The 22,798-nt window shown below is 39.7% G+C and overlaps 2 protein-coding genes across 3 annotated transcripts in view; both read left to right on the plus strand.

Moving 5' to 3' along the window:
* Positions 1-669: 669 nt before the first annotated feature.
* LOC140237850 (creatine kinase B-type-like) lies at positions 670-9,101 on the plus strand. Of its 2 annotated transcripts, none has more exons than XM_072317781.1 (8): positions 670-959; positions 1,771-2,041; positions 3,347-3,562; positions 3,818-4,002; positions 5,511-5,634; positions 6,657-6,791; positions 8,011-8,136; positions 8,537-9,101. In XM_072317781.1, exons 1-8 carry the CDS (start codon positions 856-858, stop codon positions 8,636-8,638), a joined length of 1,263 nt encoding a protein of 420 aa, XP_072173882.1. In that variant the 5' UTR covers positions 670-855; the 3' UTR covers positions 8,639-9,101. The 2 variants fall into 2 exon arrangements, with proteins under 2 accessions (XP_072173882.1, XP_072173883.1); XM_072317782.1 differs by having other exon boundaries at positions 1,774-2,041.
* Positions 9,102-10,664: 1,563 nt separating this feature from the next.
* The window catches only part of LOC140237851 (uncharacterized), a 46,473-nt gene continuing 34,339 nt past the window's right edge, over positions 10,665-22,798 (plus strand). Inside the window, 8 exon segments of the mRNA XM_072317783.1 lie at positions 10,665-10,809; positions 11,745-11,820; positions 13,039-13,158; positions 14,469-14,587; positions 15,227-15,333; positions 18,230-18,461; positions 19,506-19,730; positions 20,148-22,073. Of these exon segments, the coding sequence (XP_072173884.1) occupies positions 11,778-11,820; positions 13,039-13,158; positions 14,469-14,587; positions 15,227-15,333; positions 18,230-18,461; positions 19,506-19,730; positions 20,148-22,073 (2,772 nt within the window). The 5' untranslated portion in view covers positions 10,665-10,809; positions 11,745-11,777.

A 22,798-nucleotide genomic window follows, 5' to 3' on the forward strand; every position in this document is an offset into this window, starting at 1 on the left:
TAAGCTTTATTTTTGTTGCACTTTTTGCATGTCCGTGAATGTTAGTCATTATGTTTGTCTTGGCAGCCATAATGGAATTCAAAATAGCGAGCATTGCGTTTGTCAGACACATCACATTATTCCATTTTTAACTTAGCATGTTAAAATACATGTTTGCAGCTAATTTCAGCGTCAATCGTCACTTAGAACTTAGATAGGGATTTTGAACATTTCGTCTGGGCAGCCATATTGGAATTCAAAATGGTGGCCATTCAATGTTTGTCAGACGCTTCAAATTAATCTGTCATCAAATTCAAGATGTCAATACGCTGTTGTGTACCAAATTTTGGTGCCACAGCTCATTTAGAACTGAAGACAGGGATCTTCAAATATGTTTTGTGATGGCAGCCATATTGGAATTCAAAATGGCAGCCAATCCTGTGGTCAGATCTCTTGGATCCGGCAATTTTTTAAATCAGCGCCCCAAAATACCCCTTTATGCAAAATGTCATACTTTCCGCCGGATGTGAGCAGCTCGACCAATCATTGCTATCTGCCCAACTAATCGTGCGCTACCAAGGAGCTTGAAGCTCCTTGGCGCTACCCTGCGCGCAGAGATTGTTGCGTTTGTGACGTAATAAAGAGTTTCTATGATTGCGATTTTTGTAACAACTGGGGCCCCAAGGTCAAAACACTGTATTCCTCACATCAATAGATCAGTGAATGAACGATTCGGTGGAAGTAACAAATCACTATAGTTCAACAAGCGAACACAATTATAGAACACCACCGAACGAATGGATATGCTATGATTCTCGAGTCATTCCCTCATAAAATATTCCATTTCATCTAAAAGAAAACGTAAATAAGATCATAATGGAAAAGCAAGTCGACGCGGTTTTCCAGTTTCTAGCGGATCATCCAAAATGCGCAGCGCTAGCAATGGGAGCCATATTCGGAGCCAGCGTGGTAATTTACGGGTGAGTATTCCACGAACAGGTGGATTACCGAAGTGAGTATTAACTCGTTGTTTTGAACTTTTCTACGAGTTGATTCAAACTCTGTGATAACCAGAGTTAAGAAGGGATAACTAAGTCACTGCAGTGCCAAGAATGCAGGAATGCGAAGCCGAGATTTCAGCGGGTTCTGCCAAGAGAGAAAGGCAATGTTAGGTTGAAAAGCCAACGACTGATTACAGTGAAAGTATAGTGAATCTGAAGCTATTGCTGAATATCTTCACAATTATTGTGTGATCTCATGTTAAGTTTTCAATGTGTAATGACTGCATGAGAAGAGCGAGTTAAGTGTTTTGTCGGACAATGTTCTATGCCTCTTCTTTGCTTTGTTAGATTCTCACATTTTTTCCCCTTGTTGTTGTTGTTGTTGTTGTTGTTGTTCTTTTTCCATCTGTGAAGATGGCTGGATAGCCCATATTCAGCTACACTAAGCTGGTCTCGTTCCATGGGGTCCATGCCAGTTGGATGTGGGGTGGGACCACTTCACCGGGTTAGACACCCTGCTCTTTGCGATGAATGAATGAAGCGGGATGTTTTACGTGCATGAGCTGTGACTCTCTCATACACGGGACCTCCATTTTATGTCCTATCCGAGGGACAGAGTGTTTTGCCTCTTGCTAGAGGGGACGGTATGTTTACACACAACATTGCTCAGTCCAGACTCGGGTTCGAACCCGGGCCGCATGATCGTGAGGCAGACGCGCTACCGACTGAGCCAACTCACCGCCCTCAACTCATCCATTGACAAATGATTTACGAATTTCTTTTGACACAGCAGAATCCACAATCGCAATTGCAAGGACTCCTACTGCCAGCGGCGACTTACCCGTCCCCGGCCCGTCGGTATCTCGTGCTTCCCGGACTTGGTCAAGCACAACAACATCATGGCCAAGCATCTGACGGTCAAGCTCTACTCGGAGCTGTCCGAGAGGAAGACTAGCTCTGGCTGGACCCTTGACCAGTGCATCCAGACAGGGGTGGACAACCCGGGACATCCTTTCATCATGACGGTTGGCATGGTAGCGGGAGACGAGGAGTCATACGAGGTAAGTGAAGACTTACGGCGTGTGCATAATGTAAGTCGAAAGCTCCCATCTTCTGTTACTCTCTCATTACCAATGTATGCAGTAGTCGGCTAAACACACACTACCGTGTTATGTAAAGAAACTAATATGTGTTTCTATCAATAAATTCGTTTGTAAGAAAATTCAGTCAAGTTTTGTGCGCAAGCCAGTAGAGACGTGAGAAGTATTTGCATCGACACCGTGCATTTGATTTGATTTGATTTGATTTGATAATGGTTTATTGAAACAAACATGCAAAGTAGTAGCCCGAAGGCTAAATTATAATCACATTGATAAACATATCAATTACATCAAACATCATACATTATATGAACATTTCAACAATAACAAATACCGATTCAATAAATATGCAGCAGCATAACAAAAGATAAACAATTTATACCAATTATTATACAAAATTTGAAACTGTAAAGTCCTATAATTCATCCATTCCACTTCACATGTCAATGAAACGTTTCTCGGTTCTTGGTATTTCTCTTCGTATCAAGTAATGTCACTTTCAACATTTTAGGCCAATTTACGTCAAGAATAGGTCCTTTGCGTTTACAGTTATGGAAACCTTCCATATGATTTTCTTTTTTAATCGAGACTTGTTTCAGGGTGGTTTTTTTTTTTTTCGGACAGGGAGAACGCACAGAGGGGCTTCGTTACAATACCGTTATTTTGTAACTCCTGGGTTAAGCCATGAAACTACAGTAGCTCCATGGTTAAAGGAAATCATTGTCATTATGGACAACAATATAAAATGTAAAGAAAATATAGAGAAAATTCAACATATTTATTTTCACTTTTCTAGCATAACGAAATCTTGTGCGTTTGACTCCTTTCCTTCAGAGAGCAGAGGGACCAATATCACCCTTAACGTACGTCAGTAACAAGTCGAAGGAATGTGTCCTTTCACTCGGAAAAATGAAACTTTGTAGAATTCTCCTTATATGCTCTTTATTGTTGTCCATAGTCACGTCATGAACTGTACTAGTCTTCTTAACCAAAGATGACGGCACCGAAACTTATATATATATATATATATATATATATATATGCTATATGCATTTATTTATTTATTTATGTATATATATTATGTATATACTATACATCATAACTTTGGACTTGATTGTCCGTTTTTCCTCAAATTTTCACTGATGTGTTCTATTAATCTGTGCTACTATTGCTGCTTTCAATCACTCCACATTTGTGTTTGTGTTTGGGTTTTGCTCTGAGTCTGATCAAGCACTGACATCAAACCCTCTTGAATGATCCCTACAGGTGTTTAAGGAGCTTTTCGACCTCGTCATTCAGGATCGACACAACGGTTACGGCCCAAACAACATCCACCCAACGGACCTCGACTTCAGCCACATTCGACCCGTGTCACTCGACCCAAACTACGTGTTATCTTCGCGTGTCAGGACTGGGCGGAGCATCAGGGGTTTCGGCCTTCCTCCAGCCTGCAGCAGGGCCGAACGACGCAAGGTTGAAGAGGTAGAGCCCTCCCCTCCCCCCGCCCCCAATATCTGTTTGAGTTTAATTGGGCCCGTGTATAGACGTTGAGTCTGTCAAGTATTGCAAGATACAAGCTTGGCGATACAATAATCATAAAGGCAAAAATCCGTCCACAAATTAATAGTGCGAAACCAGATGAAAAATCATCCCAAATCCGCAATACAATCAAAACAAAAAAGTAAAGCAAAAATACGTGAATACTATTCCATTTTTCTCCATGCCAATGCTTATTAGATCGTCTGCCAGGCCCTGAGCGGTCTAGGAGGTGATCTGTCCGGCCAGTACTACTCCTTGACCAGCATGACCGATGACCAGCAGCAGCAACTCATTGATGACAATTTTCTCTTCGACAAGCCGGTCTCTCCTCTCCTTACCTGTGCCGGCATGGCCAGGGACTGGCCCGATGCCCGTGGTATCTGGTAAGTTCCTCGGGCTGCTAACCAGCATCGAAGGTCTTATAGGCATAGCAGTAGTAGTCCTAATAGAAGTAGTAGTAGTCCTAATAGTACAGTAGTAGTGGATAGTACAGTAGTAGTAGCAGTAGCATAGTAGTAGTAGTAGTAGTAGTAGTAGTAGTAGTAGTAGTAGTAATAGTAGTAGTAGTTAAGTAGTAGTAGTTGTAGTAGTAGTAGTAGTAGTAGTAGTAGTAGTAGTAGTAGTAGTAGCAGTAGTAGTAGTAGTAGTAGTAGTAGTAATAGTAGTAGTAGTTAAGTAGTAGTAGTTGTAGTAGTAGTAGTAGTAGTAGTAGTAGTAGTAGCAGTAGTAGTAGTAGTAGTAGTAGTAGTAGTAGTAGTAGTGTATAAGAAGTAGTAGCAGCAGGGCCGGCGGAGCGTTTTCAAAAGTGGAGGGGGGGGGGGGGCACTTCCGGGTTTCATGAGCTAACAAGCAAATAAAAAAAAATAATAAAAAAAAGGTCCTCAGCTCATCTCTCCCCTTCAACTTCCAGGTTTCTTCAGCTGCCAAGCAAAAAAAAAAAAAAAAAAAAAAAAAAAAAGGGGGTCTTCAGCGCAAAAACATAACCTTAACGCGCTCACACTTCAAGATCTCTATCTATTTCTTTTTAGTGCCACTTACGTGCTTCCGGGTTAAAAAAAAAAGGAGGGGGGCAAAGTGATGACACCTTATGTATTCCTTTGTATGGTGCACAAAAAGTGGGGGAGGGGGGGGGGGGGTGAGTCCCCACGGTTCCGCCGGCCATGAGTAGTAGTAGCAGCTGCAGCAGCAGTGGTAGTGATTGTGGTAGTATAGTATTTGGAGTGTAGTAGCAATTTAGAAGTTGTGTTGATAGTTAGTGTTACAAGTAGTATAGTTAATGCATAGTAGTAGTAGGAGTAGTAGTAGTAGTAGTAGTAGTAGTAGTAGTAGTAGTAGTAGTAGTAGTAGTAGTAGTATAGTAGTAGTAGTAGTTGTAGTTGTTGTTGCAATGTAGTAGAATATATATAGAAGTTGTCTATATTAGTAATAGGATACTAATAGTCGCAGTATAGTTTGTGGAAGCATGATTATCTATGTTGGATAAGAATAAAATTGGAAGACTAGAATGGAACTGCAGGCATCTTGAACGTGATTTTGTCTCATTGATATAGCCAACTTCCTCAACGCTTCGAAATCAAAATGTATAACATCTCCTTTTATCTGCCCGAAGGATGCAGGAATTAATAATAGTACTGCATCATCACTTAGTATATTTTGACTATGTGTGTAGTGCGATTCCCGAACATGAATAACGCACATCTACTAGTAAGCCTTTATATGAGTATTATACTAGTATATTCATTGCGAGAGCTTACAATATTTTCATCGCTAATGCAATTTTGAAGCAGTAAATCTGAATTCCTTTATTTTTCTTTCTTTTCCTCTCTCATAATATCTACTACCTCTGTATATGAATTTCTTCTTTATTTCTTCACGCACATCCCACTGCAAGGCACAATAATCAGAAGAACTTCTTGGTATGGATCAATGAGGAAGATCACACGAGAATTATCTCCATGGAAACCGGCGCCAATATGGTTCGCGTCTTCGAACGTTTTTGCCGAGGGTTGCAGGAGGTAACATGCACGACAACTCCTTTATCGGTTCTGTGGGATGGCAATAGTATTGACTCTGCACGACCGTTCGCACATTCGTTGCAAGCAATATCAATAGCTTTTTTTGTTGATCCTGGTTGAGTGGGTTAACTGCAGGGAATAAATCCATTTTTAAAAGCCCTCGATCTTCACACCAGGGAACCATTTCATGAAGAATGTTATAGATAGTAATACTTAATAGAGTGACAACTTCCAATACAACAGCCAATCAGGAAGCTGGATTCTTGTCGTTACCTTGACAATTGCCATTCTATAGCAAGAGTTGCCATCATATCAAATTTTTATGAAATAGTGCCCAGGTAGTGCCTGGATATCGCGGCACTACCTGGGCACTATTTCATAAAAATGCCGCACTCACAGTAAACACCATCCCCACTCCAATGAAGTATTTTTTATCCAATATAATACATGCTGAGTCACTTAATACCTAAAGGTTCTTGTGATTTACTTTGTCAAGTAGGTTTGTATAAAGAATAGACACATTTCGTACTATTATTATGCCCTCTTTGTCCACGATATCTTCATAAAAGCAATGTCTGCAATTACATAGTTTAACTTTTATTTTGCCATTGTCGTGATGGTCGTCGGGAATAACTATACGGTTTATTTTTATGACAAAGCTATATGAAACGCGGCTTAAAGCGGAAAGGCTCATTTGCTACATATTGTCTATATTGCATGATTATTACTGCCTATTTAGAATTCTTTCATATCTGTGGAATTTTGCTTTGAATGCAGATACAAATATCATTATGGAAAGTATCTTAGAGAACTCTCTAATCATAGAAAATGCTAACTAAAGCATTTAGAAATTTACCTTAATTTGGTGAATGATTATTTTTGGGATATAATGATACGAATATGACGTTGGAAGACGAATGAAGAATAACAATAAAGCGAGAAAATTCGATAGGTGTCACCCTTATAATGACTTGAGTGTTGATTTCTTGCTGGATTCTTCTTCCTCTATATTTCCTTGGCAGTTCGAACGACTGGTCAAGAAATCCGGTTATGAGTTTATGTGGAACGAACATCTCGGCTATGTACTGACTTGCCCCTCCAATCTCGGCACCGGGCTCCGTGCGGGAGTTCATCTCAAAATACCACTGCTCAGCAAGGTGAGAGGGACATTCATTCAGCAGCTAGAGCGCTAAATGCGGGCAAATATCTATATTTCTTTTTTTTTTACAGACCAACATGAAGTGCACATGATATATCATACATGAATTTTGTGATGCACACCTCTCGTTGAATTGCTGAGGACTTTAAAGTGAGGCTTATAATCAAAATTAATTATCAGTTTATTGACAGCGCAAAACCAACAAACCTATATGAAGTTTGCTTAATACAAGTATCTAAATATACAATTCGTATAGTCTAATTACATGGCATTTGAATGTCAATCCTCTTCAGTAAATGGGTCGTTTCAACAATTTTGCCCAAATAGATTACAAGCCAGATGCACAGCAATCGGAGTTCTCTGAGCTGTGTAGATTCTTGATTCTAACAAGACCTCTTGGTACATACACACGTGCTAGCCACTCTTATCGTCTAAAAATAACCTTTAAATAACCTTCATTGCATTGAGACAATTTAAGCAAAGAAAGTGGCTTTTAATCTGTTTTAAAATCATCAACGAGGTCGAACACACACATCCATTACATATTCCTTTCTTTTTGTGATATTTATTCGTCTAACAAAGGAGCTTCATTTCTTCATGAAATCGTTTAATCAGTGATTTGTATGGTATCGATATAAAATGAACATAGCCCAAAATGCAGTGCATTCACATGGGAACTACATCAACGCCCAATCACTGTGATATACCCATATTAACAACAGTAACGACGATGATGAATCAATATCACAGTTTTCTTGTCAGAGTGATCAGAAGAATAATTATCATCGTCATGGTAATAAGCTTAGCTGTGATTAGCAAACATAAATTACACATAAATTTCCGCCCAGTTGTAAGTCACCATCGCAGGCAGTCACCATAGGCGATTTGGTGATTTCGTATAGTGTTTATTACAAATGTAATGAAAGGAGAGTCTTAATTGTGCGAAATCATCTTCTTCGACTCTTTGATTTTGTTTGTGCATCATTAAGATACATGTCCTTTGCAGCCATAAATCTTGGCTTTAGAGTAAATTATTCCAGTGCATCGAAAGTGAAGTGAGAAGACTGGGGAAAGTGAGTATCCAAATATGAGAAATTTAATTTTCAGCCTATTTGGCGTTCCTTATTTCACGCTCTGCTGATTCAAAATGACAGGCTATGGATCTTAGTACAAGTGTCGATCAAATGAAATACATAAGTTGTCAACTGCTGTTTTAGGATCCTCGATTCGACATGATTCTGGAGAGACTCCGCCTCCAGAGGCGTGGCACTGGTGGCGTGGATACGGCCTCAACCAATGGCATCTTCGATATCTCCAACTCGGACAGACTCGGGCTCTCAGAGGTCAGTGTGGCGTGGTACAAGTGAATTAACTCCTATGTGGTCTTTATTTTTTGTGGCTTGGTATAATACGCACCGTACAAAGTGTCAAAACAATGAAAATTGTATAATAGTACCGTCCTAAATAGCTTTACGGAAGTATAACTAATACAAGATGTAAGGCCTATGATAGGCCTATGTTATTACACACATGAAAAAAAAAAAATCTTTATATTAGCATAGACACACACATGCACATAGACGACTCATGAGTCATACACGCACATGCATAATCATAATACCATAACAATATCATGAAGAATTTAGGTCTATAATAATGCTTTTATTTTATGCGTTTATTACAGTATAGTCCAGTGATATCTGTCTCAATCATCACAAATCCCGCCTGCTCTTTGATCCACAGGTTCAGCTGGTGCAGTCGGTGCTTGACGGTGTCAGTCTCTTGATTCAGATGGAGAAAGAGCTTGAGCAGCAGCGATCCATCTCCCGACTCTTGCCTCAATAAGACAAACAGCCAACATCACGTTGTCATAGCAACTCAACAAGAAGAAAATAAAGAAGAAACAAACAGAACAATTACAACAGACAATATAAATAATGTACATAATTCATACATTATCATCCAGATTAGAGGAGCATTATTTCCCTATAAACACACTCTCATCATGGTAATTATTCACAAAAGCTTATATCATAAGGAAGATTACTTCGTGAAAAAAAAAACAGTGTGTGATTTTGATTGGTAAAACACAAATTAATTTCAGACAAACACTAAAAAATTATGACTCATTTTTTTGTCATTATTGCTCGTGAGAATAATGAATAAACACGTAAACTTTATAAAACAAGGCAGCCGACAGGAGACAATGCTGGAATTGAATTGAAATAAAGTGAATCTTATATCATCGCATTAAACTTCATATTTTTTTAAAACATGAAATCTACGCTTTATCGGTTCGATTGAATCAAATTGAAGTCAATATCAACAATGAACTGAAGAGAACAATGACTCTTTTTTATTACATGTGTTGTAGAATGAACTGTGATCTGTTGAGTGAAAGAAAATCTAACGATGAGAACGAGTTAATCAAATTCGACCGATTTTTGGTTTATTTAAGACATACAGAAAAGATCAGACGGCTGCAACACGATTTTCTATGTGATTTACTAATACAGACATTGAAATTTATCAATAGATTACTTGTCACACACGTTTATGTCTTCTCTAGCCCAACAAACTGAGATGCAAGCAGTATACATGCATTTCATAAAATTCAGTCAAAGAAATGCCACACATGAGACTGCAGAACACAAAGAGATTGTGAGGAAAACTGAGAGAGAGAGAGAGAGAGAGAAAAGATGTAAAGTGAAAGATTGAATGGATGATCATTATCATGCGAATATATCACAAAAGTAACTGAAATAATGATAGCTAATCAAGTACAAATACAGGGCAACCGCACAAAATTTAGATAGATTCGCGGACTTTGTTAAATGCCATTGTTAGATAAGAAGATAAGAAGAAATTAGAAGATAATATATATATATATATATATATATATATATATATATATATATATATATATATATATATATATACAATATGTATGTGTGTGTGTGTTTTACAGTGTTCGTAAGGTTTAAATGTACTTATATCAACAAAGAAAAGTGAAACATGAGAGCACCTAGGCGGAGGGATTGAGCTGATATATAGAGACAAATAAAAAAAAAAATGCTGTGGAGCAAAATAAAACCAATACGTGAAACGATTTCAAATACGAAATAATACCATCAGAACTAGATGGAAAAGGGTTATGAAGGATATTCAACATCAAACTCGGAAACTGACTTAGTAGGCTTACTTAATGGTAGGCAAAGAACATGGCAATATGGTATATACATCATCGATATATGGACATATAAAAATATTTTCTTTTTTGTTGCTTTCACCTTTTTCCTCATTCACTTTCTCCACTTTCTTCTTTATCTTCTGGTATATTATTCTCTTCCTCCTCTTCCTCTTCATCCTTCTTCTCTTTCTCCGCTGCCTCTTCTGCCTCCTCTTCCAGCTCCTTCTTACCGTCTTTCATTTTTTATCCATCTTCTCCATCAGTTCTTTCTTCTCCATCTTCGTTTTCCTTCTCAGCCGATAACATTTCATGCTTATTCTTCAAGCGTTGCATCCCTCAAAAAAGTGCGAGCCTCGGTGCGATACTGTGTGCCGTTTTGTAAGCGTACTCCCATATCCATGGTCGCGTAGTCCAATCATATTCCACTGGTTACGAGGTTGCTCTCTACATACAGGTAGGTAGCATAATCGTCCCAGCCAGGAAGGTACAAGGTGCATGCACGGGATTTCCCATGCATGGAACATTGTTATGATTTTATCTCACATTCACAAGCGTCCGGGGACGTCCTTGTACGTAGCTAGTGCTAGTGTTGTCCACGGATGTATGCAGCGAAGGGGTGGATCGCGATTTCTCGTGACCCGAGCAGAATCTACTACAGTATGCTTTGACTTGCGATACTTGATGAAAAACAAGCAGTACGGTAGTGTATTTATGTACAAAACATAATCATTCCACTCGCCACCGCCGTACGCCGGAGCTGGATCGGAGCAAGTAACGTTAGAGTTCGAGTTCGGCTCGTAGGACGGAGAATCGAGAATTTAATACAGTAAGTATACGTGTGGTGGTGGTGTGTAACAAAATTGCACTTGACTGTTCGATGTACGAATATGTTAATATAGTGTTCCCTAGATGTCGGAAACATGGAATGTGGAGCGCTGGACAAAAAGTAAACGTCAGACAGTTGCTAATGTGTAGATCCTATTTGTTATCATTGATTATCAGATATAGGGTTAACAGCCCAGTTTGCGGCATACGGCCAGGTGCCTATACCTACTCCGGCAAGGGCAACTTCCTATAAATTGATCAATAAAATAGCTAATGGTTAGGCCTAAATTTAATGAACACCTTGTGTGTATTTAAAGTAACGTTGTCGTTAGAGGTTCTAGATCAACGGGTTAGTTGTCCAAGTCTGCTCCCCCAGCAATAGATAAATTGCCCTCTATATACTGTAAAATAAGGTAAGGCCAAAAGGCAGCAAGGGGCATAAAATGTACAGATACTATTAATACATTGTTAGAATGTAGGGTCTGTTGGAATTGGTAATTTTATGCAATATTACGTTGCTACTGCGGATGCAATGAAATATTATATTGGGGTAGGCCTATCTAGGCCCTAGACCCTCGGACTAAAAGTTAATACCCGGTACAGTTGACGGTAGTATGCAGGCAGAAAAATCAGTTTGTCTGGAGGAGTTTTTTTAAATCATTTTTGGACATTCATAATAATATCTGAGTGCTGCAAACCCACTTACTGCTCGCCAGTGATGGCAGCTTGAATGGGCTGGAGTGTAACTTGACATCCTTCCTTGCTCAAATTGTCCATTTGGACTTTAATGAGAGAAATATTTCTCATATTGATAAGACCTGAATATTCATAAATCTACCAACAATGTTTACCAGGTACCTAATTTGCAGTATAGTATAAAGCACTGAATTCATTGAACTCGATAACAACTCATGTTTTTTTTTTTTTTTTCCACAGAAGGTCATCTCTTCATGAGAATACCACCCAACCATGGCTCTCGGACGAGCACCAAAGATCATTTCTGAGATAACAGGTACCGGTAATATGTTTCATGTTTATACTTGGGTGTATGGGATTGTGACATGTAAATGCTTACATTAATCATTGCAAAATTTCCGTTTCAGACCAGGTTCTGTGATGCAAACAAGTTCATTTATTTGCAATTTTCAGCAGTGAATGGATTGGTTTTCATCATCTGCATATGATACTAGATTTAAAGGTGCATAAGATGATTTTATGATCACATCAGAAAATCGGTGTTGAAGTATTGATGTATGGAAGCTGATGTACAAGTAGAGCCAGCATCACCCCGTCTGCAGTGTGTTGTACCTAAACCAACAAACGTGGAATGCAAGAAAAAAAGGGCATGATTAATGTCATACTCACAGAGTGCAATTTTTGACACACATGCCAGTACAGTGCAGTGTACTTTATAGTGGCATTAACCGCACCAGCGACCCCAACCCCATTGAGTAGGGCTGTTGCTGGTTACAGCGCCCCGCGCCGGGGTTATAGCGGCATGTACTTTACATTAGTAGAGCAGATGCGCGATTTTCAATTCCAACTTGCTGGTCTTTCATTGATGGTGAACTGGACGATGATGCATAGCTTGTGAGCCTGACCAGTATGCGAGTTAGGTACAGGTATCTGTATAGAAGTATGGTACCAATCTGCCTGGATAAGTCATGGCACTTAAAATCTTTATGTAAATATCCAATCTTGGTATGTACAGTATATGTCTGTAAATCTCAACAGCTAAGCGTTTCCTCATCTCGTTGCCCTCTACCTTAGAATTAGCAACAGAAAGTCCAAATTGAAAACAAAGAAAATTGTGGAATTGCCAAAACTTGTTTATTTTGAAGGATTCATGTTTGCATGAAAAAATATTTTAATAAGTGACAAATATGAAGCATACAGTGTATCTCCCTTTGTAGCAGAGATTGTGCATTACAAATCATGACAAATGTCCTCACAACCTTTATATTAACCCATTGAAGACGAGTCCCGAGTAGGCATGGGAAGTGCTTGTTGTCGCAAAATCAGTCCGTCCTCAAAGGGTTAAGGGGGAAAAAAAGATGACAATTGAGATCTACTGCAAACTATTTTCCTCTTGTGTACCAGTCATGTTTCATGTATATATGCAAGATTAGACTGGCATTGAATGGATTACCTTGTAATGGATCTTAGAGGAATGGGGTTGATGGGGGACAGATTTGTTGTGACCATGTCTACTCTTGGCTTTCATTATTAGAGTTCATCCAGGACTTGAAGAGGCAGTATGCTGACACCCAGCTCCCAATCACCGATGACAGTGTCCCTCTCCACAAGCTCTGTGCCAAGTTGGAGTACATGCTGCAGATTGATATGAAGCGTAAGAATGTTGAGTTCGCCCGCATAAGCACTCTGCACATCTTGCATAATTCCTTACATGATTTATAAGATACTACAACCTAAAAACTAGCATTTGAAGAAGGTAATGAAACTATTTTTTTTTCTTTTGTAGGTGAGCTTTTTTTTTTGGGGGGGGGGATGGACCTAAGAAATCTGTAAGGTACAAGTATACAGCACAAGAAATTATTACCAAGTTGAATTCAATGTACATTATCATTGAAGGGGATATTTCATTACAAGGAATGAGAGAGAGGCTACACCAAACTAAACACATCATGTCTGCAAATTTAGAGCTTGAAAAACTAAAAATGCAGTAGCAGGACAGAAATTATGATCTGTTTGTGACTTTTTCTGTACTTGATGCATCAGTACTATGTGGTTGTGGTGGAAATATATGCAGCCATATTAATGTGAGTGGAAAATCCATTTAAAGATATTCTGTGACGCTATCAATTTCATCATGAAGTTGTCCCCCTTTCTTGCATGAGGAGAAGAATCATAGACGAGTTGTTTTTCTTTCCTAACTTGAATGTTAGAATGCTCTAAGTGATGCCACCCCTTCCCCCTTTGCCCTCCAACCTTTAAACTGCAGGACTGATAGAATGGGGAAGTGACACTTTGAACAGTCAACAACCATATGTAATCTGTGGAGGGCAAGAATTGATTTCCTTGGCCTCTTTTGCATTTAGGTTGACAACCCATGCGTTAAATATTGTGTAACCTAGTTGTGTATTTAAAGGGATTGTACAGTTTTGGCTGAGACCTAATTTCAGGTTTCTAACATTTTTTTTTGTGAGATAATAAGAAACCTCTTATGAAATAAAAGCTGTATGAAAGAGAATGTGATTCTATGAGGAATTCAATGTTTATTTGATGAAAATTGGTTTTGAAATGGCTGAGATATCCAAAAAAGAGTGATTCTAATAAAGTGTGGGACCCACACTTTATTACAATCGCTTTGTTTTACTTTGTTTTTGGATGTTTCGGTCATTCCAAACCGGATTTACATCAAATAAACTTTGAATTCCTCTTAAAATGGTATGCTCTGTAGTATATCATAAATGTTTCCTTGATATCTTGCAAAAAGTTAAATCCGCAATTCTCATCTCCACCAATACTGTACCATCCCATTAAGCTTTCCCCTGTCGTTCAGGGAGTGGGAGGGAGCGATACAAGTTCGTAGCACTGTAAAAAAAAAAAAAAAAATCTTCTTTGGACTGTCTCGTACGCTGAGGGTCTAGTGTGATCAGCAGGAATGACCGACTCTTGAGTGTCTGTTTAACCATATAGCTTCTGCACGATCTGGGATGTTCGCCGGCAAAAAGGATTACTGGGACTATATCTACCAGTGCCTCTACAAAGTCAAAGGTCTCAATGATGGCATTCATTTTGTCCGAGGAAAGAACGAGGTAAGAATCCCTCATCTGTCATTAATTGAACATAATTTGGATGACTTTATAGCCTTTTAGCTGCTTGAATTCCATTTCCTCTATTTGATGGTGTGTAAATACATAAAGTTCCTGATTTACTCTTTCTTTGTATGATACACTAATCTATGGCTATTAAATGAATCCATATTAAGGTAAATGAAAGAGTAGACCTGTTTAGAATCGAACATGGCAAAAGAGGCCACTGGGGTAGGCTAGCTTACAGACTTTTCCTTGTAATCAGTGTTGGCATCAATAAGGAATTGACTTTTCACAGTGAAGATTTGATCAGTGGCCCTTATGCACCACACATTTTGAAACTCTGTCAGTTTATTATGTTCAATAACCATTGTGGATTTTAGTAGAATATACATGTAATGCTAAAGAATGTCAAGAAGATGTTGATGTCTTCCTTGAATGTGCTCCTTGTGTAAATAAATTTATTGAACAATTTAACCTGTTAAGGAGGGACTGATTTTGCTACAACACACATTTCCCATATAGACACCTGCCCCAGTATACTCAGGACTCATCCTCAATGGGTTAAGAAAGTGTGGCATGAGGCACTACAACAGGGAAGTCACTCCCCAACCTTAAATATTGCAATGTTCTCCTTTGCAGGTGAAGACATCCCTTGGGCGGGGCAGGGCTTTCATCCGTTACAGCCTGACTCACCATCGGCTAGGGGACAGTCTGCAGCAGTGCTTCAACAATCACAAGGTCACAAGGTGAGTGGTGCTGGGTTTGCATAATGGGAACATGATATATTCTTGGTAGGGAAGACATATTTTTGGAAGGGAAGTGTTCCCCCCCCCCCCCTAAATTTACATGCTGTTGACTGAAAAGGTATTGTTAGTAGATCAGTGACTTTTTTGCGCAAAGTCAGACAAATATGAGGGGGTCTTATGTTTCATTGTTTAAATAATCAAGTAGATATCACTCAGTGTTTCATTCTTCGGCCATTCCAAGATGTCCTTCACAGTTATGTGGCGGTCACAATCATCAAAACACACTCTTAATTTGGGATATGTCATCACGTTACCTGTGTTATTAAGTCAGAGATCATAAAAGGAAGAAAGTTTGTGTAAAGCCGACTTTGGCAATATCACTTGATGTACAGTTTTTTGATGTTTTGATTCTTTTTGAAAATGCTTTCCTTGTGATGAAGTAGGCAAATTATACATCAATTCAAAGCTTATCGTCTGGCAAATTTTTATCATCAAAATTCCATAAAATTATTTTCACAACATTTTATGGCTTGTGTGATAATGCATCAAATGTGCTGTGTAGACATATAATATTTGTTTTTATGTCTTTTTAAAACAAGAGCCTGTTTTTTTCTTCTCATGCCGAGAACATTGAAGATGTACGCTCATCAAAGTTGGAGGTAGTCCTCATGTTGTGTTTTAGATTTGACAAATTTTAAGATTGGAGTTTGACTCTTTGTGTATTTGTTTGCATTCATAAGAAAATGGCAATATGCCACTGAGGTGAGATATGCATTTGAGTTGGCACAAATATCTGCCTGTTTGTTATTGAACAGCTTTATAATCAAGGATACCTTTCTCAATAGGGTAGTTTTGTTTGTTTGTTTGTTTTTTTTTTTGGGGGGGGGGGAGGGGGCTAGCCCTCCCTTTAGCTACTTTGAGTATGAAAACATCTCGACGGAAGAATTTCATGAATTTGAAGAATCCATTGTTATGGGCAGAAGCTTTGTTTCTTCCTTTGATTGCGATCAAAATTAATTGTTGCAATTTATTCTGGATGATCAATTGTCTTCAAATGTGTTATGTTGTGACTTTGCATGTGTGATACATTTTTTTGCTGTGCTTGAAATTACATTTTCTCCTACAATTTGTAGTTACTCTCCAAGGATTCTAATGCCATTTCCCATATTTGACTGCTTCAGGAGATGAAAAAAGACTCATCCATACAAATACAGTAATGGTTGCTGTAGTGATAAGGGAATGCAGTGTTTAGAAATGCACAAATCAAATTTTCCACTTCAATTTTAAGGGCTTACTTTTTGTCAATAGGCATTACCTCTTTTGCATGTTAGTTTAGCACTATAATGTTTTGAGTCACATTAAAAAAAAAAAAATCTTGTTAAGTGCAAACTTGTGTAAAGTCAATTACTTGAAGATACCTCCTCCCCTGGTCCCACAGCTCCCACCCTGAAAAAAAAAAAAAAAAAAAAAAAACACATTCTGCGGCCCCTGAATGGGTCAGTTGAACCTACAGCAGTGTGCACTTTCAGGGATACTGTATTCTAAATTTAATGCATGGTACACCCAGTTTCAGTAAGAAGTGGGTTAGATTTGAAAAAGATATTATGCTTTGTCAAGGTGTGATAGTACAACTGTACAACATTTCTTTGGACTCTGACATAAGAGAACACCACTTTGGTGGAACCATATAACATTAACATTATCAGGACATGTTATTTTCATCTTTTAAACTGAATAAGATGTTGGTTTAATTGGACCCAATTTTCACCCTAAAAATGAATTTTCATATTGAATGTGCGACCAAATATCTGCCCTCTTTTCATCTGAGCAATTTCTCAACTCTATGGTCCCACTCCAGAGTTGTATTGATGAAGGCTGTGGTGACTATTTGTATTATTAAAAAAAAAAAAATAAGATAAAAATCTGACGTAAACCCTGGCCAGATTCATTCAGTTTGCCTCATTCTTTCATTTACCAGTAGTGAATGACCAGAACTTTTTTATTTGTCTGTGTGAAGTACCCTGTACAATGTGTTATACTTGAATTGGTGCCAGGTTTGAAGTTGGCAAGTGGGTGGATGGGAAGTGACTCAAAGATATTGAGTGACAGGTTGAAGAGAGATGAGAAGGATCGGGGAGGAAGGTTGTTTATCTTTTGCTTTCACTTTTGCTGGTCTTACAAATGCCAAATTGTATCTTGAAAGTTTCGTCATAGCATGATGCGTCGTCGACAACCACGTCACGCAGGTTATCCTCAAGAACGTTTTGGTGCCAAAGCCATACATGACATACGCCTGAGTTGTAAAAGATACTGACAGAAAATGACATCATTCTGGTAGACTAAAAAAACCCCGCAATTACTCAATGTATGTAGATATTTCTCAATATCCATGTGTTTAAAGGGGAAGGCTAGTAACTGAACAGTGGGAATCAGTGGGAATGCTAGAGGATGATTGTTCCAATCCTTGTGGGATTCATTTAAAAGTACATTTTATATATTTATTGTTGTGTGAAAATTGTTTGCTTCAGAATGGTCTCATATTCAAGTAATGTGCACTTTAATGTTTCCTGGTTAGCGTGCCTGGTCAGTGACGGGGCATTAATCTGCACATTACTTGAATATGAGACCGTTCTGAAGCAAATAATTTTCACACAACAGTAGGTATATAATGTACTCTTAAATGAATCCCACAAGGATTGGAACAATCATCCCTCAGTATTCCTACTGATTCCCACTGATCGGTTACTAGCCATCCCCTTTAATGTATCAGATTCCTTCATTGCGTAGGAAATAGTGAGCCTTAATCTGTTCTCTTGATACATTATGTATAGCATCTTCGCATATTTTTATCTGATGAAAACATTTTCTTTTCTTTTCATTGTTTCTGGTGATGCAGTGTATGGTATAATCCCAACTCACTGCTGCTAAATCCAAGCCTCTTCTCTCCTCTGATAAATGACCTCTACGACCTCAACGACCTCCAGTTTGACCTGGCTCCATCAGGTCACGACCTGGATGCAGCCTGGCCAACCTCCTCCCACCGCAATGTAATGACTGCGCCAGGAATGTATGGTCATGCATGGCAGCTACCCATAAGAACGGAGAGTCTCAGTAGTCTTAGCTCACAGGTGAGGTTGCCATGGCAGCTAGAGCTTACATCTTTATCATGTTTCAGTTTCTGTTTTGTTTCAATGTGTTTTATTCTCTCCAGCATCATCAGCTTGTATCCCCATGTTTACCTTCCCATGATATTTTTTTTTTACCCTTTTTAAATTCTAGTTTCTCTCCATCATTCCATCATCATTACCATTACAGCACTTCACAGTTTGCACTCTCATCTTTCTTTCTTTTTTCAAAATCCTAAAATCTTGAAGTTGAATTCAATGGTAGTTGAGATAAAAAGTGGCAGTCAGCCTTATTGCATTAAAGTGAAGTTGAAGCCCCTATTTCTTGGGCGGCTATTTTGCTCTCATCGTGTTCTGTAGCTTTCTTACTTGTGTGTCATTCCTTTGCTCATCTTTTTCTTCCATTTTCTTTCTTCTTCTTGTATTCTCGTTTTTGTGCTTTTATCGTATATTTCTCTTATCTTCTCTCCTGCTTTTCATATCTTTAATGTGAATAATAATTGACCAAATCTGACCATAAGAATGTGTCAAAGGCTGACATTGAATATAACAATTTTATTATTGTCAGTATGTTTGTTGTATTGAATTATTGCATTTATTGTAGAGAAGTTGAAGAAAATGTATGTGGGTTCTATTTATGTATCTTTTGTAATGCACTTAAAAACTTCTGTATAAGTGCTATATAAATGTAATTTATTGTCATTATTATTTAAGCTGGCCGCATACTATGCGACCTGAGGTCATATGAATCCCGACTGTCGGTTTGACGTCATCAAACACCCAAGTGTCAGGTTGTGGGACTAGGTCGCATGACCTGATCGGAAGGTTTTAGCACGTTGAATCTTCTCTTGTGGTCGTGTTATAGCTAGGTAGCTGCTAGCTGCATGCACACTGTGTGCTGAAGCACATGGAAGGCACGTTGCAGTTCCTAAGGTCAGATAGCATGGCCTGGTCTCATGGTGGGAAGGTTGTACGACCTCAGGTCATGTAGTGTGCAGGGGGCTTAACATTAAAAGGAGTCTTCTTTTATTTTTGTTGTTGTTTTAGCCAAGCACTGCTGATGGGTACTGGAGCCCCACCGTTGAGTCTCGGCCTAGCGCTGAGGCCGAGATGGCACAGCGAGTCCAGTCGGAGCTGGAGGAGTGCGAACAGGTCAACCGGGAGCTGCGGAAACGCATCATCCAGCTGGAGAAGGACAACGACGAGATGCACCGCCTCGCCATGGAAACGGAGGAGAGGATGAGCGCAATGCAGTCGGAATTGGAGAGGAAGGTATGCTGGTGATGTTGCTCTCAGCTTTTCAATAGTATCTTGTTCTCTGAGGTGACTATGATGTAGAATTCACAGCTTTCCTTTTTAGTCACTGTTGGAATTGAATGGATTATTTGGTATTTTACTTGTGACTTCTTGATACCTTGATGAAGTGGCAGCTCATGAAGCCAAGAAAACTCAAATCATATGATCTGACTTGAAAACGAAATGGATTTTGGAAATAAAGTGCAAGAAATTATGATTTGTCATTGAAAGCTTACAGCCAGAAGAATTGTTGTTGAGTTTATTTGTTTGGTTTTTTGAGTTTTTTTTTTTTTGAGGGGGGGAAGGGGGAACATGGAATATCAAGCATTTGTGGTGACAATTTGCATTCATGTTCATTTCAGCATTTTTTTTTTTCTTATTTCTTGGGGTCAGGTACAAGAACTGCAGTACCAGTTGGAGAAAGCATCAAAGGAGTCAATGGATGTCAAGGACAACCTGTCAAAGAAAGAGTCAGACCTTCAGGAGAAAGTGGAGGAGGCCGAAAAGATGAACAGTGACCTGTGTGATCGTCTTGAAGCTGTCAACCTGCAGCACGCCAGTCAGGAGAGGATGTGGCAGGAGTCGGAGCGAGCCCACAACACCAAGTTGCTCGAGGGTGAGCAACTCCTTGCCGAGGTGCGTGTGGAACTCGCAGGGGCAAGGAGTGAGCTCAACATCAGCCAGACGTCAGAGGCCAAGAAGGATGAGGCCCTCAGGGTGCTGGAGGAGAAGCTGAGCCAGATGGAGAACAAGAATGCAGAGCTCCTGCAGAAGATGGAGGGGATGGTGGACAGCAAGGATGCGGAGGTCGCCAACCACCTGCAGTCTGCCAATAAGGTCCACGAGCTGCTCGACAAGCTCTCCGAGGCGGAGGCAAAGAATCTGGAGGTGAAGGGTGAGAGGGATGCCCTGAGCCGCAGGGTAGAGCTCCTGGAGGACAACTGCAGCAGCCAGGAGAAGGAGATGGTGGCCAAAGTGGCAGAATTGGAGCAAGGTCTTGTTGAGGAGAAAGACAAGAGCAGGGTCCTCAATGAACGTCTTGATACTCTCAAAACTGAGCATGCGGAATCAGTCAAGGAACTTCAGGGGCATATCAACACACTGAGTAGTGAAAAGGATGATTTGCATTCAAGATTAGCAGAACATGTCAAGCTAGTTGAGACATCAAAACAGCTGGCGGAATCCAAAGAAAGTGATGGCATTCGAATGAAAGCAGAGTTAGAGAGTTCCAAGCAGAGATTAACAGATTCACATAGGGACTTGGAGAGATTGAGGAAAGAGCTGCATGCAGCAGGAGTGCAAAATGAGGAATTTAAGGTGAGGATGAAGCACACTGAGGAGCTGTGTCAAGACAGGCAACGTGAGATTGAGGACTTGGAAAATCAGCTCAAGAACCACACCCAGAAACAAGTGGAGGATGCTGCCCTGATCAAGTGTGAGAAGGAGAGGGTAGCAAACCTGGAGGAACAGCTTCAGGACAGTGATAGTCGTGCTCTGAAAGTACAGAAAGAAAAGGAATACATCACATTGCAATTTGAGAAAGTAATGCAGATGGTTAGTAAAAGTATGCCTTCTAGTGGTATATCTACCGAGGCTCTACAACAGAGTAATTGTGAAACCGATGGAGGAATTGATGCTCGGACACATGTTCTTCAAACACAGATTTCACATGTCCTCGTAGAAAGGGATGATGCTCTCAAAAAGGTTCAAGATGTGCAATCTACCAATGATATGTTGTCAACGGAGATCAAATCTTTGACCGAGAAGTCCTCATGTGACTCTAAGAACGTTGCTGAAACTCGGGAACGAGCGGAGAGGAGTCAGGGGGAAGTGGCATCACTGCAGGCGAAATTAGACAGCATGGCGCAGACACTGCAGAACAAAGAGAAGAGTCTGCAGGAACAGAACATGGAAATACAACAGCTAGAGGAGCAGATGAGGGCACAGGTGGAGGAGAAGGAAAAACTGGAGGTGGACATCGTCAGAATCCGCTTAGCAATAGATGGCAAGGACAAGGAGAGAGACGAGCTGATCGGGGAAAAGACGAAGCTCGAGGTAAGGGCTGACGAGCTCCAGGCAAGTCTGGACACGATCCGGAAGGAGAGGGAAAGTTTGGAGAAGAAGCTCACCCAGCAGGGAGAGGTGATCTCGCAGCTGATGTTGGACGTGGAGCGGCTGAAGACGGAGAGGCAGGAGGTGGAGGAATCCAAGGAGGAAGTCCAGAAGCTCCTGGAGAGGGAACGACTGAACTGCAGGAAACTGGAGGACACGGTGGAGGACCTCAAACGTCTTCAGGTGGAGAGTGTCTCTCTTGAGCAGGTGAGGATTGATCCTTGTTGTCGCTTTTATACTTTTTGTTATATCTATGAATATCTTGCGGTGTCTTTGTACAAATTTTGAGCCAGGAATAGACTTGATATTGTCGGAGCCAAGGATCTATGTGACTGAGTGACAAAATCCCAGTGAAACAGTTTCTACTAAACAGTGTAACCCACACCCATATGATGAAAATCGATGTTGGGTCTTTTCCATATACCGACTTCTACATCAGAATTTGCCAGGTCACCTGCAACATATTCAGCCTTTGATTTATTCACCAGACTGCCTTAGGCTCTTCAAAAGTCATTGAAACTGCATTTCTTGTTAGGAACTTTAAATCTTCTAAGAAGTTGTTTTGAAAGTGCAAGAAGTGAATATCCTTCCTAAATCCTTTGACTTAATGTAGTTTCTTTCTAAACTCACATTCACTGTCAAACTTACATAATTCAAGCTCAAATTGGATGAGCATTTGCTCATTAGCTGGTAAAATTATTAGATTTCCTGATATCCTTTTCTATTGAACACCAAAGTTGTCGTACAATTATGTTAAGGACAGGAAGGCTTATTATCAATTCTGTATTGCAAATATTCACAAATATTGTGTAAACCAACTTGAAACCAGTAACTTGAATTTCAGTAAGTCCCATTTATGTCATAATTTTTCACATGATTAGATAATATGTGAAGTATGCCTGTAATTTGTCAGAGATGGAAACTCTCCAAAA

This window comes from Diadema setosum, chromosome 14 (assembly GCF_964275005.1).
Source record: "Diadema setosum chromosome 14, eeDiaSeto1, whole genome shotgun sequence".
NCBI lineage: Eukaryota > Metazoa > Echinodermata > Echinoidea > Diadematoida > Diadematidae > Diadema > Diadema setosum.

What these genes read in the sequence shown, in the direction of transcription:
- LOC140237850 (XM_072317781.1), top strand. Translation starts at nt 856, where the DNA reads ATGGAAAAGCAAGTCGACGCGGTTTTCCAGTTTCTAGCGGATCATCCA. An exon ending in CCCGATGCCCGTGGTATCTG is followed by an intron (nt 4,003 to 5,510) that starts GTAAGTTCCTCG and finishes TCCCACTGCAAG; the next exon opens with GCACAATAATCAGAAGAACT. An exon ending in AAATACCACTGCTCAGCAAG is followed by an intron (nt 6,792 to 8,010) that starts GTGAGAGGGACA and finishes CTGCTGTTTTAG; the next exon opens with GATCCTCGATTCGACATGAT.